We start from the raw sequence: 16980 nt of genomic DNA on the forward strand, positions 1-16980 counted from the left end.
TTAATATGTATGACCAAAAGCCACATCAGTCTCTCACTGTGCTTAAAAGTAAAACAAATAGAATTATTGTGTGAAAGCTATAATGTTGCATATTGACCTTGTCTTAGAAGTCTTTATATGCATCTGTATTCAGAATGTTTAGCATTAGTTATATCTCGTTTATATGGTATATTAACTATCACCTGTATTTATGCTTCTCTAAAAATATTTTCTTAGGAAAAACTGCACTTTCCTTCTTGTGTCTGCCAGGTCTAAAGTATTTATATTCTAAGAATTCCAAGTATGTTCCTTAGACAATATCTCTAGGATTTCAATTTTATGTAAAAAGTGGTTATCATAGAACATTTTAGAAAACTAAACATGTAATTTTCTTTGTACTGCAATACAGTGTGACTGTAAAATGTTGCCTTTGCCACACTTTCCAAATTCTTTATCTGCAATTTGTGCTATCACATTGGTTGACAATAAAGACCAAACACAGTGCAGAAATATTGTCCTCTGCCCTGCCTTTGGTTTTTAAGACAACAATGGCTGATGAAGAAAGAATCAGGACTGTAAACTCTGGAGTCAGCAGGTAGGTAAATGCAAAGGAAGCTTTACATTAAATATTTTTGTTTATTGATGGTTTTAATGTAGAATCTACAAATATATCTACCTATTGGTCTGTAATTTTTTCCATGATTTCTTTTTCACCAGTACATTGCAGAAGTAGACATGAAATCCCTCTGAATAACAATATAAAATCCAATCTGTCTGGAGATTGGTTCAAAAATTGGGTGCAAACAGAAAAACGGGAAACTTTTTCAGTAATACAGATGCACTTGTCTTCATTTTTTTCCTTCTAATCCTGTTCTTATGCCAACACCCAGTTCCATTTTTGGAACTGAAAGGGAAAGAAATTGGAGCCATTCTGTGTACAGAATTTTTCCCAGGGAATTCTGGTATGTACTTCCTTCCCATTTAAGAACTAGAAATTTGGAAGATTTTCAGTATTATGAAACCAGAGTCCGTGCTTATAACCAGTATGCAATAGAGACTCCTTAACACGAGTTACTGGATAATGTATAGAAAAACCACTTTGGGAAAATACTGGAAGGATAATCTTGGCATAAGTATAGCATAGTGCCTAATAGAATGGGCTCTAGGGTCATAAGACTGTATTTTAAATCAGGCTTCATCATTTATTAGTCATGTGACCATGACCAAGTTCTTAACTCTTTAGGTCCTCAGTCATCATCTGTGAAATGGTGATAACAGAACCTACATAATAGGGTTGTTGTAAAATGAGATAAGGCATGTAAGGCTCTGAATGCCTTAAATTGTGGTAAAAGATCAATAAATTTCAGTTGTGATGATGAGGATGATTATATGGGTGTAATGGGGTGATTTCCCAGCCAGTTCAGTTACATAGGGTACATCAAAACCAACTGGGGGCATGCAGATCTGGAGCTCCGGTAAACTGTAAATAAGCCATAGATGACAGATCTAACAGATGAACGTGCTACTTAGATAAGAATAACGCTGATTCATGTCTCCTACAAGGAGATAAACACAATGCTTTTACTCTCAAATTAACAGGGCAGTATTTGGTTATTTGCCAAGTTATCAGATGATATCACAGGACTGTGGCCTCCCAAAAGTAATCTAAAATTTAATCATGTGACTTGGAGGAAGTAGCTCACAGATAGCTGTAAGTGGGAAAATGTGATTGTATAACACAATTGCTGTCCCAAATATATATAAATATGTATTTTTGTCTTAGGAAGGTAGCAAAGAAAGATTTATACAAAGTGATTTGTTATATGAAAGGAAACATTTTTATAAAGAGGAGTATGATATTGTTTGTATTAAATGTGTCTACTCTATTTCCATTTTTAATATTCTCATGGAATATAATGAAATGAGAAGAAAGGTTTTACCCAATGGCTATGCTTTCTTCGGAGAGTGTTTATAGACATTAACTTCACTAGTCCTCACCCACAGGTGGCAAAAGGTTTTCAGTCCAATGGAGCTTTGATCAACCAGTATCAAAGGCTTTAGGCCTTTAGTTTGAGAAGTATTTCTGAGGCCATGCCCAGGCTTGGCAAAAATGAGTGTTGGGATCAATAAACATATCCCACAGATATAGGTGGGAAAATAGTGGCTAATATTACCAGGTGTTTGCTATTCCTGTTCTTGTCCTAACCATGATTTTCTGACTATACTAGTAAAATGGTTGCTAAGAACTGGCTGCTCTGAAAAATGGATAGGAATGGGAAGAGCCATATAACATGAACCATGGAAGGACGAATTCACCACCTGAATACAAACATACTGGCCTTAGGAAATGACGAGGCTTCTTCAGTTACAAGTGACCTGTTCATAGTTGTTACTGCTATTTAAACTGAACTCAAAAGTCGTTCCCCCAAAAGGAGGTAACATCACACGTTGTCCTGGGAAACATTGTAGTGGAATATTTAGTATCTGTCTTCATTAACACTAATGACCTATTTTAAAGTTAACTTCTGTTTTCCATATCCAACCAAACCAGACTATTTCAAACAATATAGTGAATCACAGCATCTACATAGGATATACTAGAGAGAAAAAATTACCCTCAGCACCTAACTAGTCTAGGATGGTCCTTCATTACACAGTTTTGCCTTGTCTTATTCCTGAATTCAGTGTACTTGTCATATTCATGATTTTTTTCCCCTATATCTATCATCAGGAAAAAGTTAAGCTCATACCATGGTAAAAATGCATTTCTTTGCAGCTTTGTTAAATAAAATGTCCTGGGTGTCATTTGATTCAGATGGATGAAATCAAAGCCAAGGACAGGATCATCTTTTCTCTGGAAAAGGAACTGGAGACCCAAACAGGCTATGTACAGAAACTCCAGCTGCAGAAGGAGGCTCTGGATGAACAGCTCTTTCTGGTCAAGGAGGCTGAATGTAACATGAGCAGTCCGAAACGAGAAATACCGGGAAGGGCAGGAGATGGCTCTGAACACTGCAGCAGTCCTGTAAGTCTATTCAAGTTGAAGTTAGAAACTCAGGGGTCATCTTTTATTCAGTGCCTAAGTTTTACTTTTCACTTAAGCTCTTTTCCTGTTTACTACAGAGAAATCAATTCTACCTCTTACTATAAAACCAGCAAGTATCTTGGGAGCAGAGTTTTCTAAACTCATAGACAGCAAAGTGGTCTGCACTGCATTAGCTGATCATAAGAGAATTACAGATCTTTTAAATTCCTTCATAGAATTTTTCTAGCCAAGTGATACCTGTCCAAACATCAGTGTATTATAAGAATCATGAATTAGATGAAAATACTTTGCCTCATGCCAAGACTGGTGACTTTTCCTTGTATGAATAATTGAGTTAGAAATTGGTAAAAATGGTTATCATGTATCATGTTATCACGTATAACCATGTAAAAGACTAAACCATTTATAATCATCATCTGAAAGCTTCAAGTCTGATTGAGTTTGACACATTTTCCTGGATTTTCATCATTTTATATGAGAAATTATTTTCAGAAGTTTAGTAATGGAAATCAGCTTTTATATAGTTTACTTTCATTTCTTATACCTTTTTAGCTGCTAAAAAAGATGACAATGTATTATTTAGGAGCAGAGATAGGTTCCAAAATAGTACTTAGAACTGAGTAATGAATAATTTATGAATTTATATATATGCTGAAAGAATACTGAACTAGGATTCAGCAGATGTAAGTTTTAGTTCTATCACTGACACTTACCTGCAGTTTAGCAAAATTTTCAAGAGAATGGGCTCTAGAGTCATACCCTTTAGTTTAAATCCTAGGTCTGCCATTTACTGTGTGACCTTAGGCATATCCTTTGACTGCTCAGAGTTTCCTCATCTATAAATTAGAGGCAATAGTGGTACTCCATAGAGCTGGTCTAAGATTTAGAAGAAAAGATATGTAAAATATTGAGCATAGTGTCTGGTACACAGCATCCCATACGTATTAGTTATCAATCTATTGATAACAACCTTGAACAACTTAATGACCTCCCTGAATCTTACTGGTTCTGTTGAATCCTCTAGGATATTGTGAATCTAGGGATATAATATGTGTGAAACTGCTTTGTCAACAGTATAGCACTATCAAAATTTAAGATGATAGTGAATTGCATGCGTATAATGGTCCTATGGACTCTAGGGCACAGAATTAATCTATGATTGCTGTGTGTAAAATGATCTATGACTATTAGGCCAGCGGGGAAGCCAGCTGATCTGGGCAACATCTACCAGTGAAGTCTATCCTATAATCTACTGTCTTTTATACCTGAAGGTAATGCACCAGCCATCTGAGTCTGACCTTTTCCTCCAGGGGTATGCAGGAATTTGCAGATCCCATCCCTGCCTCCTATTTTGTCCTCTCTTTGGCTAAGTGTAATAGCAGGACATCTGTCTAAGCTGTGGGAAGCAATGTGTGGCCATGGCACGAGGGATGCTCCTTGAACCTCATGTAATCACAGCGTGACCTTGATCTCACAGCTCACAGATCTCATAAACTGATCCAGCCATCTACCACTTCCTTTGCCAGGAGGCAGGGCTCCAGGGAGTATTTGCCCAATGGAATTCATTTGCAATTTCAACCAGGCTTGATCTTAAATCCAAGCAATGAATATTGGGGGTTGGAATAGGGTAAATATATAGTCTTCTCTGAATAAGAGAACATTTTACTCTCAACTCGTCAGCCAGATGAAAGGAACCAAGCCTATCACTTTTATGAGCAGTATTCTAAAACCTTGTGAAGAGTATTACTGAAGAAATACCCATTTCAATTTTCACATGTAGGATTTGCGAAGAAATCAAAAGAGAATAGCTGAGTTGAATGCCACTATAAGAAAATTAGAAGACAGGAATACCTTGCTTGGAGATGAACGAAATGAGTTGGTGAGTTCTAAGCAGAATTTTTTATTTTATTATTTTTTAAGCATTTTGTTATAGTAGTATATATGATGTTATAGAAGTATAACATAAGAAAAGTGCACAAATAATAAAGGTACAGGTCAATAAATATGCCCAGTGTGAAGTACCCACGTAACCACTACCCATAGGAATAAGTGCAAGATTACCAGCATCTCAGAACTTTCCCTTCGTGTGACCTCTCTCAAGCACCAGCCTTCTGAAGTTAACTGCTATACTGAATTCTCTCACTATAGATGACTATCACCATTTGAAACGTGTTGTAGGGCAAAAACTGGCACAACAGTGTAAAGCAATTATATTCCAGTAAAGAGCTTAGGAAAAAAAAATGTGTTGTAGGATATTCCCTGGCAGTCCAGGGATTAGGACTCGGCACTTTCACTGCTAGGGCCCGGGTTCAATCCCTAGTCAGGGAACTAAGATCCCACAAGACGCACCCCATGGCCAAAAAAAAAAAAAATGTGTTGCAAATGGAATCAAACAATAATTACTCTCTTGTGTCTGGCTTTTTTGCTCAGCATTACATTGGTGAGAGTCATCCACTGTGTGTTGCATGTAGAATTCATTCATTTTCACACTCCGTTGTATTCCATTATATATGATATAATTATACATTTATTATGTATTCATAAGTATGTATTATATAAGTATAAACAATATGCAATATGTATATACAATTATATATGATAAATATATATATATTCATCTGTTGTTAATAGACATTTATATTGTTTCATAACAGTTTAAAGCTGTGAATGGTGCTGCTATATGTCCTGGTGAGAAAATGTGTTCATGTCTGGGGGGAGTATACCAAGGAGCAGAATTACTAGTCATAGAGTCCGCATGCAGCCAGCTTCAGCAGTTATTACCAGAACAGTTTTCCACAGTTGTCAGAACAATTACATTCCCCCCAACAATGTATGAGACTTGTAGTTTCTCCCTGTCTTTGTCAACACGCAAAGATAATTGGTCATTTTAGTCAATTTGATGGCTGTGAGGTATATTCTTATTCTAGGATTTTCATTTTTATTTTCCTTCGTACTAATGAGATGAAATAACTTTTCAAGTTTCTATTAGCCTTTTGGGTATCCTGTGTGATTTGCCCTTTGTCTTTTGCCTATTTTCTTTTGTGCTACTTTTATTTTCTTATGAGTGTTAGGAAATTTTTACATCATTTTTGGACATTTGTGTTTAAAATATCCTGCTCTGTTCCTTGCATTTTACATTCTTTTTGATGGCTGTTGGTATAATTCAGTTATTTTCAGTCTCTAAACAGAAGGGACACATTGTTTTATGTCTTCTCAGTTAAAGCGTGTGCGGGAAACCGAAAAACAATGTAAACCTCTTCTGGAAAGGAACAAGTGCCTCGCCAAGAGAAATGATGAACTGATGGTGTCTTTGCAGCGCATGGAAGAGAAACTAAAAGCCGTTACCAAGGAAAATTCAGAAATGGTGTGCATCACAGACTGCAAAACTGCAGCTTCCTTCTTTGTATTACTCCACTAACCTGACTTCCGGGTCTTTCCCAATTTATTTTTAACATACAATGCTATTTGTGAAAGTTTCGATTTTCCCCTGAATAAGCAAGGAACCCATAAGGAAGAAATCAAGAGAAGGTTGCTGGCTCTGAATTTTGGGGGTGTCTAAATTTTGCAGAATGGTAGGAGTGCTTCCAGGAATCTGCACAGTCTCCACAAGCTTCAAAATAGAGAAGCAGAGTTTCAGCCTAGTTCCCCAGCCACAGAAACCTCCTTCCAGGAGAAACAACAAGGTCCTACTGTATAGCACAGGGGACTATATTCAAAATCCTGTGATAAACCAGAATGGAAAAGAAAATGAAAAAGAACATAAATATATAAAACTGAGTCACTTTGCTGTACAGCAGAAATTAACAGAAACAGTGTAAATCAACTATATTTCAATAAAGATTTTTTAAAAATAAATAAAATTTAGAAAAGAAACGTCCTTCCAAGAGTTTCACTAACATGCTCTGTATAGAACCGTGCAGTGGGTACCCCATGTATCCTAAGATCTTGCATAATAATTGGAAATAGATGCCATCATTTGCATTACGTATCAAGGTGATGTGCTAACGTACTTCACAGACTTCCAGTCCAGCTGTAGAGATCTTCAGACATTCCCAATGACTTCCACCTCTTACAGCAGACAACGTGTACTTGAGGGGGTTAGTTGGGGGATGTGTGTGTGTATTGAAGCTGAGTAGTTTTCATATTTAGCTGGAGACTCATGACATTTCTGTAGATATTTTATGTTAACCACTAAAGTTTGGGATTTTTAAAGTCTCTACCTACACTTTCTTTGTTTTCCAACCCAGAGAGAAAAAATTACATCCCATCCACCCTTGAAGAAATTAAAATCTCTGAATGACCTCGATCAAGCTAATGAAGAACAAGAGACAGAGTTTCTAAAACTTCAGGTCATTGAGCAACAGAACATTATTGATGAGCTCACAAGGGTAGGTCTTGATTCATCTATGAAGTCTAAGCCGTTCCTAAGGACAAGTAGCCAAGAAATCAACATACACTAAAAGCACTTAATAACTTTGGGTTAGCCCCAAAGGCCCAAGTTCATGTGATCAATATGTAAATAAGTTCTAGAGACTTTATTCCAAAAATACTTTGTATTATTTAACTGTTTTATACCTTTTCAGTTATAATCCTTTGTTACTAATTTGGTAACACAAATAATAGCTGCAAAGCACATTATAAGAATTCCCAAATGCATTATAATGTGAGTAGGTGGATTGTGTGATGTATCTTATAATTGCCTTCCAGTATCAAGGTTCTGAGGCTCAGAGACTGAATATGTTGCCTGCAATAACAGGACAAGAGGCCTCGTGTTTCCCAGTACCTGATTCAGTGTCTGGCACATAGTGGTAGTTTAATAAATATTTGTCCAATGAATAGCAATATCATAATGCGATGACAGCTGAAATTCCCGTCCGGATCTTCTGACTGTGCCTTCAGTACCTGCTGAAGTAGGTAAAGCAGTTGTTACTCACATCTGCATCTGGCTGAAGCCTGTGTTACCAACAACTTGGGACTAAGACCTATATACGCATTTGGGTTTTCCTCTTTGCCTCTGTCTTTATTCTGTGAATGACATCTGTGATCACTGTCACTTCAGGACCAAGCCAAGGCTTGCAGAGGTGAACTAGTTATGGGGGAGTTTCGGGCAGCAGTCTCCAGAGTAGGGTGAGCAAGAGGATTTTTCTGCCATTGAGGGAAGAAAAGGTTATAAATTCTGCTTATAAATATGCTTGGTTCACCCTTCTAAAATTTTCCGTGTTGAATGTATGTTATAATGCACCATGCTCTATTAGGAGGACCATCTGAGTATAAATGTTAAGTTTTGGATGTATGGAGGTTGCCATGATCAAATTATTTTTATTTATGAAGGTGAAAAATAAAAAAAGTTAACACCACTGGTTTAAACCAGATTATTTCTTAAACACGCCCTTCAAAGCTCTGCGCCTCTCACTTCATTTCCACTTCGTTAATAACTCATAACTCTCACAGATTCACTAGTCCAGGAATTTGCTTAGCTTTAAGTATCCTGAATTTCAGCTAAAAGTTGCTTATAGAATTTTGACATGTTGAGGCATGTCTGCTAGACTTTCAGGGAGATGTAAGTGTCACTTATTCCATCCGCTTTTTAATTTCTATGGTAAGTATATGGAGTACTTAGCAGATGGACACCAAATTCCCAGGACATCTCCTTTCACAAAAAGAATGAATTAAGAAATCAATTGTTATTTCTAGATATTATTTGAGTTTCCCAGAACATTCTAATGAAGACCCCCCCCACCAAAAAAAAAAAAAAAAACGGGCTAGATGATTCTAACCAAGCAGTTACCCTGCTCCCATTTTCAGAGGCTGCGGGTGAGAACACGGATCCAAGAATAGTCAAAAGAGAGCTTTCTATGCCTTTTGAGTGATTAAACGAAAAGAATGTTTTACTTTATTGTAAAATGATATTTTTTTCGACACATTGAAAATAATTTGGGATCTGAGAAAAATGAAGAATTGTACTTTGGGAGAACATGAATGACTATTTTGTTCTTGATTGCAAGTATAAAACAAAGGATGCCAATTAGGAACACAGTGTACTTCCTGACTGTGGGGCTCTCAAATCCACATAGATTATCAGGAAGAGTTGTAGAATATTCTTCCTTTGAAAATACTTAAGTATCAAGCCCAAAGTTCCCAAAATTTATGAAACATAATCTTACTTTAAATAGAAATATGTAATGTCGCAGGAGAAAAACAACTATTTCTTTGAAAAAACAAAAAACGCTATAGGGAAGTATGTACCAACTCAATATCTGAAAAGGCTTTCATCTGTTTTCCAGGACCGGGAAAAGCTCATTCGTAGGAGAAAGCAGAGAAGAAGTTCCAAGCCAATTAAGGTAATGAGAAAACTAGGTTATCAGGCTTTTGCCACACACAAACACAGCCAGAGAAGTGAGGCTTGCCAAGGAACCTTCTTGCAAAGATGTGATTAATCAGATGTTCCTGAACGGCAGCAAACCCTGGGGTTTATCTGCCAGAAGAAAATCTCTTCTCTTGACAGTTCTCAGAAGTCCAAAAATGATTGTGCTGTGGATTTTTACCTGAAAGGGTTTGCTTTAACATGAGTTTCTCTGAATGACGAAGCCACTCGGTTTAACGTAGAAAGGGTTATCTGACGAAAGTCACACTCCAAGCACATGCAGGAGATACTTATGATTTATGTCTCCCGCAAATAATATTAGCATCTGATACCCATCTGATAGTTGATTAATATATTTTCATTATTCGTTTGGGCAATATTGTTGATATTGCCAGTCCACCGATATCTGTATAGCCTCTTATAATTCACAAAGTTTTGTTATTTAATTTGTCAGTGTGTTTCATTTTTAACAATTGCATCATTTGATTTGTATGTGGAGTTAGGTGATAGGATTTGATAATCCCCTTCCCATAGATGCCTGGGCTTTCAGAATTCCTTGATTATATTTTAAATACTGGACAGAATAAATCACATAAAATCATCATGGTATAACATGTAATATAAAAGAGAATCCAATGTTTTTATGAAGAGAGCCAGATATTAATGAATCTACTTCCAAAATATCAGAAGTTGAAATACCAGAGGGCAAACATTTATTGGAAGTATTGGATTCATGCCTAATGTGTTTATTTCATCAAAGAAGCATTGAAGAATCTATGTCTTCTCTGTTCATTTGCATGTTTGCCAGTTGACAATGCTTTAATAATATGTTGACTTTCTCCACTGTTAGTTTTGTTGGTAAATATGTACTGTCCCTCCATCAGAGGCCTGTTTTAGACCCATTTATTGGCTACGATGAGGACTCCATGGATTCAGAAACATCATCCATGGCCTCATTTAGAACAGACCGAACGCCAGCTACTCCTGATGATGACTTGGATGAAGTAAGCTTTTTCCCTTCTCTCATCTTTTGTGATATTGTCGCCACATCTTTCCTTGAAGGGGGAGAAAAAGCATTGCACTTTTTATCTCCTTTGTGAACAGCACATAACCTCATAATAGTGACCGATGTTGAGACCGCGCTTGACGTTGTTACCCCTTGGAAAATAGCTTCACCTGTGTTATGTAGCCCTTGTAGAAACTTCTCTGAAGTTCAGCTCTGTAATTTGAAGACTTCTTTCAAAATAAAATTACTCCCCAAATTCTTCATCCAGAGAAGGTGTGAACCAAAGAACAAGCTTAGAAGAACAAGCTTTTAAATAAGTGTAAGACAGTGTTCAGCAAAGTGTGCTCCGTAGGCCACCTTCATCATAACTATCTAGGGGTTCAATTACCCTGAAAGTTCCTGGACTATACAACTCCTGACTCAGGATCTTGAGGGTGGAACCCCCAAATCTGCATTTTTCACAAAACTCCCTGATGATTGTATTATGCTCTGAAGTTTGAGACCTAAAGCTGTAAAACTATGTTTTTATAATTTATCTGGGGAAGAAGTTGTTAGATATGAATGTATTGAAAGGAACTGAGACTAAAACTTATCTCCTCAAATTTGGATCCAAAAAAAAAAAAAAATGGATCCAAAATCTGGTTATAAGTTTTTCTCAGTTGGATCCAAAATTGTCTGTAATCCAAGCCCAAACGGGTAATAATCAGAAATGCATAAATAAGCAAATGCTTCTTTTATTGATAAATACTTAAATATTTCTACAATGTGCATCTTGAAAGTGTTACACTATTTGTGCCCATACACATACTTTAAAATTAAGAATAAAATCACATGGAATCCAATATTACACAAGCCTTCATTTCTCTTTGAAAAGTTGATGAATGCTAGTATTTCACATTAGACACAGGACCTGAACATAATATAATTATTTTTTGGCTTTTTTTTTAACCTCAAGAGTTTAGCAGCTGAAGAATCTGAGCTACGATTCCGACAATTAACAAAAGAATACCAGGCTCTCCAAAGAGCGTATGCCCTCCTGCAGGAGCAGACTGGAGGCATCATTGATGCTGAAAGAGAAGCCAAGGTTAGTGTACATGTGGGAGAGTGCCCTGAATTGGCTTGCAACAGTCACAGCATAAAAGTACTGCAGACATAAAAGTATCAGTAGGATAGCTTTCTCTGTACCCTTCTCTCCACTGCAGCTTTTGAACTGTTTCATCTTTTATGTCAACAAACCTTGGATCTAGAGACATTAGAACCAGCCTAGATTGATGCTTTTGTTCCTTTAAGGATAGTTGAGTACATAGTTCTTATTTTTGCTATTTGAAAACTTATTTTCAGAGCTAGACAATGTTGAATTTTAATACATTTTTTTTAGTTTCTTGCTTGAAAAGAAAAACTTTTATCTTCCAAAAGCAATGGTTAGCCAGTTCCTTTTAGTAAATAAGTGCACAGCATTACATTGACAGCTTACTGAGAATTATCATTGACAATATGTCCCTTAACCCTTGTGCCAGCCCCCTAAGGTGGGTATTTTATAAAAGAGGAATTTGAGGTTCAGAGAGGTTAATTGCATTGCCCAAGATCACACAGCTAATAAATGGAAAACTGGGATTCCAAGTCACATCATACTGGGTCAGTTGTTTTTTCCATTATGCTGCAACTACCTCTCATAAGTCTATTTTTTAAAAAACTACATGCAGTACTAATACTTGACATTTATTGAGTCCTTGGTGTGTTTCAAGCATTGTGCTGAGTACTGCATACACATTATCTCATGTAATCCTAAAATAACTCTATGAGTTAGATGCTATTATTAACTCCTTTTTACAGGAGAGGAAATAGAGGCTTCGTAGAAGTTAAATACAGCTTAGTTAGGTTAAAACTAGGATATGTAGCTTAGATGAAAGCTAGGATATGAACCTAGTCCTTCTGAGTTTAGGCATAACCACCATGCCATAACTGCCTCATAGGTTGACATGGAGCAAGAAAGAGTGTGACCATCCAGTGATTTTTATCCTACTCCCCAGGTAGAGGGTCTGCAGTGTACTGAGGGTTGTAGGAACTACTGTTAGTTGGTTGGTGGGAAAGGAGAGACATTATAGATATATATTTTTATATGGTAGCATACATACATACACACACATACATAAGAGAGTAAACATTAAAAAAAAACCCACTGTGATTTGGAATGGGCAGGTAAGCAGTCATTAGCAAGGGATGTGTGTGTGTGCTTTCATGTCTATGTGCTAATACCTACGAGTTGCGGATTCCTTTATCAGCAGTTACCACCCATTCTTACCAGCATAGGATTGGTCAATGAAAATAATAGTATATGCCTTGTTTTTTGGAGAGATGATGACGTAGAAACCAGTTCTCTTTCTCTAGTGTCACTCTGCCATCAAAATACAGATGTAGCATTGTTTTTGGCCATTAAAGTAAGAAAACTTACCATTCTGAGCAAAACAGTCTAAAACAAATCAAGATGTTTTAAAAAGAGTAGTAAATTCAAAGAAAGTAGAAATGCAGAAATAGTTAATATAGATGAAAAATATCAATGAAAACAGAAGACAATCATTTCAATACAAGAAAAAGAAATACATTATACTCAATACCCATTCAGAGTTAAAATAATTCTTATCAAACTAAGCTTGGAATTTTTTGACCTGGTAAAGACAAATATAATATTTAACAGTTCAAAGAAATATTCTCCTCACAGTGAATAAAAAGAAAAGGATACTTACCATCACTGATTCCATTCAACTTTTGCACCGAAGAACCTATCCAGATGGTAAGACAAGAAAAAACTGTGTATGACCAGAAAACAAAACAAAAAAACTATTTTGCACAGAAAGTAGGATCATATAAAGAGAGAATGCAAGAGAATCTAAAAAATTACTAGACTAAATGAAATAAGGTTGTTCCATACAAATCTGTGTCCCAAACTGCTGATGTGCACACGTGTGCACGCACCTGTACACACACAATACACGCATACATACATAGGTTACATAGATTTGGATTTAGATTTAAATATAGGGCACAAAGTTGGCTTTGAAAGCGTGGAAGGGTTGGGGGGGCAGAATGGGAAGAGGCTTTCCAGAAGGGGAACTCTTTCAAGTAAAGAGAGAAGCAGAGGGGTACAAGGCATATTTAGGAAACAAGGAGGTCACCAGCAGGTAAGGGATGGACCCTGCATTGATGAGTGGTGGGAAAAGATTGGAAATAGAAGTTCTGGAATCCCAACCTAAACAGTTTGAATTTTAACCTGATGGTAAGGAGAGACACTGAAAGTTATATGCAGAGAATTTAGATTGTAAAAATAGATTGAAAAGATTCTTTGGTGATAGAAAATTCTTTTTTTCCCCTCACTTGTTGAGTTCTAATCAAGGAACATGAGGGGAAGAAAAATGTTGAGTTACCGTTTTACTTATTGAGTTTTGGAATTTTGATTTCACCAGGCTCAAGAACAACTCCAGGCAGAGGTGCTAAGGTATAAAGCCAAAATTGAAGATCTGGAAGCGACCTTGGCTCAGAAAGGGCAGGTAGGCATTTGGTCGCTCTCACTTCTGCAGATGCAGACAATTCAATCCGACCTTCCTCTAGATCACCCTGTGCATGGGCCCATCCAGGACACGGCTTGGCTCTCCACAGTGACCTTTCTCAGACTGTGTCAGAATGTTCAACTCTCTGTTTCTGTCCCTGGTGTTTTGCTGGCCAGAGTGTGAACCCAGCTACAGCAGCGAATGAGGTTGGGCAAGAGAGAGAATGCCAGAGGAAGAGGAGCCCTGTACACATAGCCTAGAGTGGTCATGAGCTGCTAAGACCAAGACCCGCCCCTCAAGCTGCATTCTTTGCCTCTATGCTACATTTATGGTTCTGCATTTTAATGTTTTCCATCCATATGTATCTAGCCTGTGTGCATTCTGACCCTTTTCACTTTTTGCCTGTGTGGTCACTTCTGAGTCCCCAGAAGGCTGGTCCTGGATTATTCAGACTGAGAAAGATAGGGATAGTGAGTGACAATGAAAAGGGGGTTAAATTTTCCTGGCAACTTTGGCCCCAACGTCTTGGAATAAGGAGCTGGCCGGGGTGGGTGTCATTTACCAGCCGTTGGCAGGCAAACAAACCGGGTGGAGAGAAGACAGCTCTGGCAAAGTGGTTTGACGACACGTGCTCTTTCGTGCCACTCTGAAATGCTGACTGCGCGATATTCTTTGTCAAACAGGATTCACACTGGGTAGAAGATAAACAACTTTTCATTAAGAGAAACCAGGAGCTTTTAGAAAAGGTATGTGGGGCGCAACACCCTCGTGGGGCAGAGGAGAAACTGATGAGAGATCCAGGAGCAGCAGGGGGTCCTCTCAGGAGTGGCACAGGGGCTAGGGGACGGGGAGGCTTTTCCGGCGCTGTGCTCACCTCTGCTGCGTGCCCGACTGCATCTCTGTCACCGCCATCACCATCAGTTGAGTGGCACATGGTGTGCATGGCTCTGCGCTGGGCATTGTGCCGACTTGAAAGGATGTGATCCCTGAAACCTATTGATTTGTTGCCCATATATATATATACTGTATATGTACTGCACATATATGTATATATACACCCACACGTGCACACATCCTATGTGGTTGTCCATCTACAACAGCACCTTATGAATAGGACTTGTTGTTTTGTGCAAGGAAGTGACTCCAAGACATGCTGCAACCTAGTGTAGACTGTGTTCTCACTGTTAATTTTTGGCTAATCTTGGCTGCTTGTTTATTTTTTATGAAAGAACATTTCAAAAGATGCACCCAAAGCACCAAAGAGCGTGTCCAGGAGGTTGGTCAACAAATCAAGATGCAAAGGCATGGTTTCGGCCCAATAGATGGAATTAATTTGGGTTAGCTGAACATAGGTTTTTGATTAGGGGCAGTGAAATGAAACAGAGATCATTTTAAGTTCAAATGTGGCTTTTCCTTTGGTGTTTCCTTTTGATGATATGAAACATTTACAAAATTATATTATTCTTAACAAAAAGAGAATTTGAAAGCCCATTTGAATAAGGGAAATCACTCTGTAGGGTCATGTAGAGTTATGTAGAAATTATTTAAGGATTGTTTCTACCAATATTCACGAGCCTTAACAAGTAACAAAAATTAACCACACCACCCTGATAAGCATGGAAAGGGAAAGAAGTTGGTTATCCTCCCTCCCCTTTGGTCCTGTCTCACTTTCTACATGATGAGAGACAGAACTGATGTATAGAAGGGAGGAGGGTATCCCAGGATTGAAGACTGGTACTCTCAGAAAGGTTAAGGGTTCCTATAAAGAAATTTTATGGACACTGGCCCTGGTCTATGAATCACAGCCACCTGTGAACCACTGATATAATGGCTAGTGCAAACCACCAGACCCAGGAATCTCCCCAGATATCCCACCTCCAATCTCAATCCAAGATTCTAGGAAATAGTCAACTTCTAAAAACTTTCGGAAGTTTACTAGACCACAAAAATCTAGTGTAAGGTACTTGACTACATAAATTAATGTCACGTAGTATCTCACTTTCCCCCATCTTAGTTTTTTCTATAAGTTTTCTATATCAGGAGGCTATGAGAAAAAGAGGCTTTTAGTAGTCTCCGAGATGCCTAGTAATAAGCATTACTACTCTTGTTTATCATCTAAAAACATAACTCCCATTATGTCTTCTTTCTGATTTTCTTTAGTCTTGATTTCTTTGGGCTAAAAGGGAAATTTGGGGGCACAGGCTTCTAAGAGTAAAAGAAAACCAAAGAGACAGTAAAGCTAAACATTCTGCTTCAAGTACTTATCCTTGAGAAAGTAAGATTCAACCTACATTAAAAAGTCTCTGATTTTTTTATTTCTAAATTCAAGATTTTAAGCAGTTACTGTACAGAAGACCCACCCACACAGCTAATAGCGAAGGCAGCCCCAAACCCATTGCAGATCATGAAAATGTTCTGATCCCTTGTAGACGTGGGCCCAGTGTACAGGGCAAGGAAGATTTATACACAACTAATTTAATTCCATGTTTCATCAGGTTGTACTAGATGTCCTACAGCAAAGCCCTATGGGAAAATAGAAGGGAGATTGTCAGTTTGGATTGAGGAGCCAGGGGAAGCCTCTTATGGTAGATGTCAAGGAAGTGTAGGATTTCCTCATGTAGAAAAGGAAATGGGGGAGCCCTTTTCAGGCAGAGGTGAACATAGAGCTCCTGGAGTAATCAGAACAGAGGGTAGATCTGGGTTTCTAGGTTCAAGTGTATGTGATCACATGTGAGTTTGTGTGTGTGTGTATGTATCTGTGTGTGTGTGTAGACATGACAGTGATAACACCTAAATCTGGCGAGCAGATTATTAAGGTTTTTGAATTTCATATTGAGGACTTTGACTTTATTCTGCAGGTAACTGGAATTCAACAAATTTTTGTATAGGATCAGAGATACCTCCAGAAATGAGAGGTGTCGGTGACCATTATTTGCACCATTAAATCTAGTTCTTAGACACTGCCTCTAACAGCAAGGGACAGATTCACTGTTCACAGGGTCACTAGACTTTATCTCAATGAATAGAGATATCCTCTAGC

General features: G+C 37.7%; 1 protein-coding gene across 1 annotated transcript in view; it reads left to right on the forward strand.

Annotated features, from left to right (window-relative positions):
- Positions 1-16980, forward strand: part of JAKMIP2 (janus kinase and microtubule interacting protein 2) — a 62034-nt gene that overhangs the window by 12625 nt on the left and 32429 nt on the right. Inside the window, exons 3-11 of the mRNA XM_057748102.1 lie at positions 2795-3004; positions 4806-4904; positions 6243-6389; positions 7273-7413; positions 9310-9366; positions 10274-10393; positions 11351-11479; positions 13857-13940; positions 14624-14686. Coding sequence (XP_057604085.1) covers positions 2795-3004; positions 4806-4904; positions 6243-6389; positions 7273-7413; positions 9310-9366; positions 10274-10393; positions 11351-11479; positions 13857-13940; positions 14624-14686 — 1050 coding nt within the window. The remainder of the gene's footprint in view (positions 1-2794; positions 3005-4805; positions 4905-6242; positions 6390-7272; positions 7414-9309; positions 9367-10273; positions 10394-11350; positions 11480-13856; positions 13941-14623; positions 14687-16980) is intronic.

Source organism: Hippopotamus amphibius, chromosome 1, assembly GCF_030028045.1.
Source record: "Hippopotamus amphibius kiboko isolate mHipAmp2 chromosome 1, mHipAmp2.hap2, whole genome shotgun sequence".
Taxonomy (NCBI): domain Eukaryota; kingdom Metazoa; phylum Chordata; class Mammalia; order Artiodactyla; family Hippopotamidae; genus Hippopotamus; species Hippopotamus amphibius.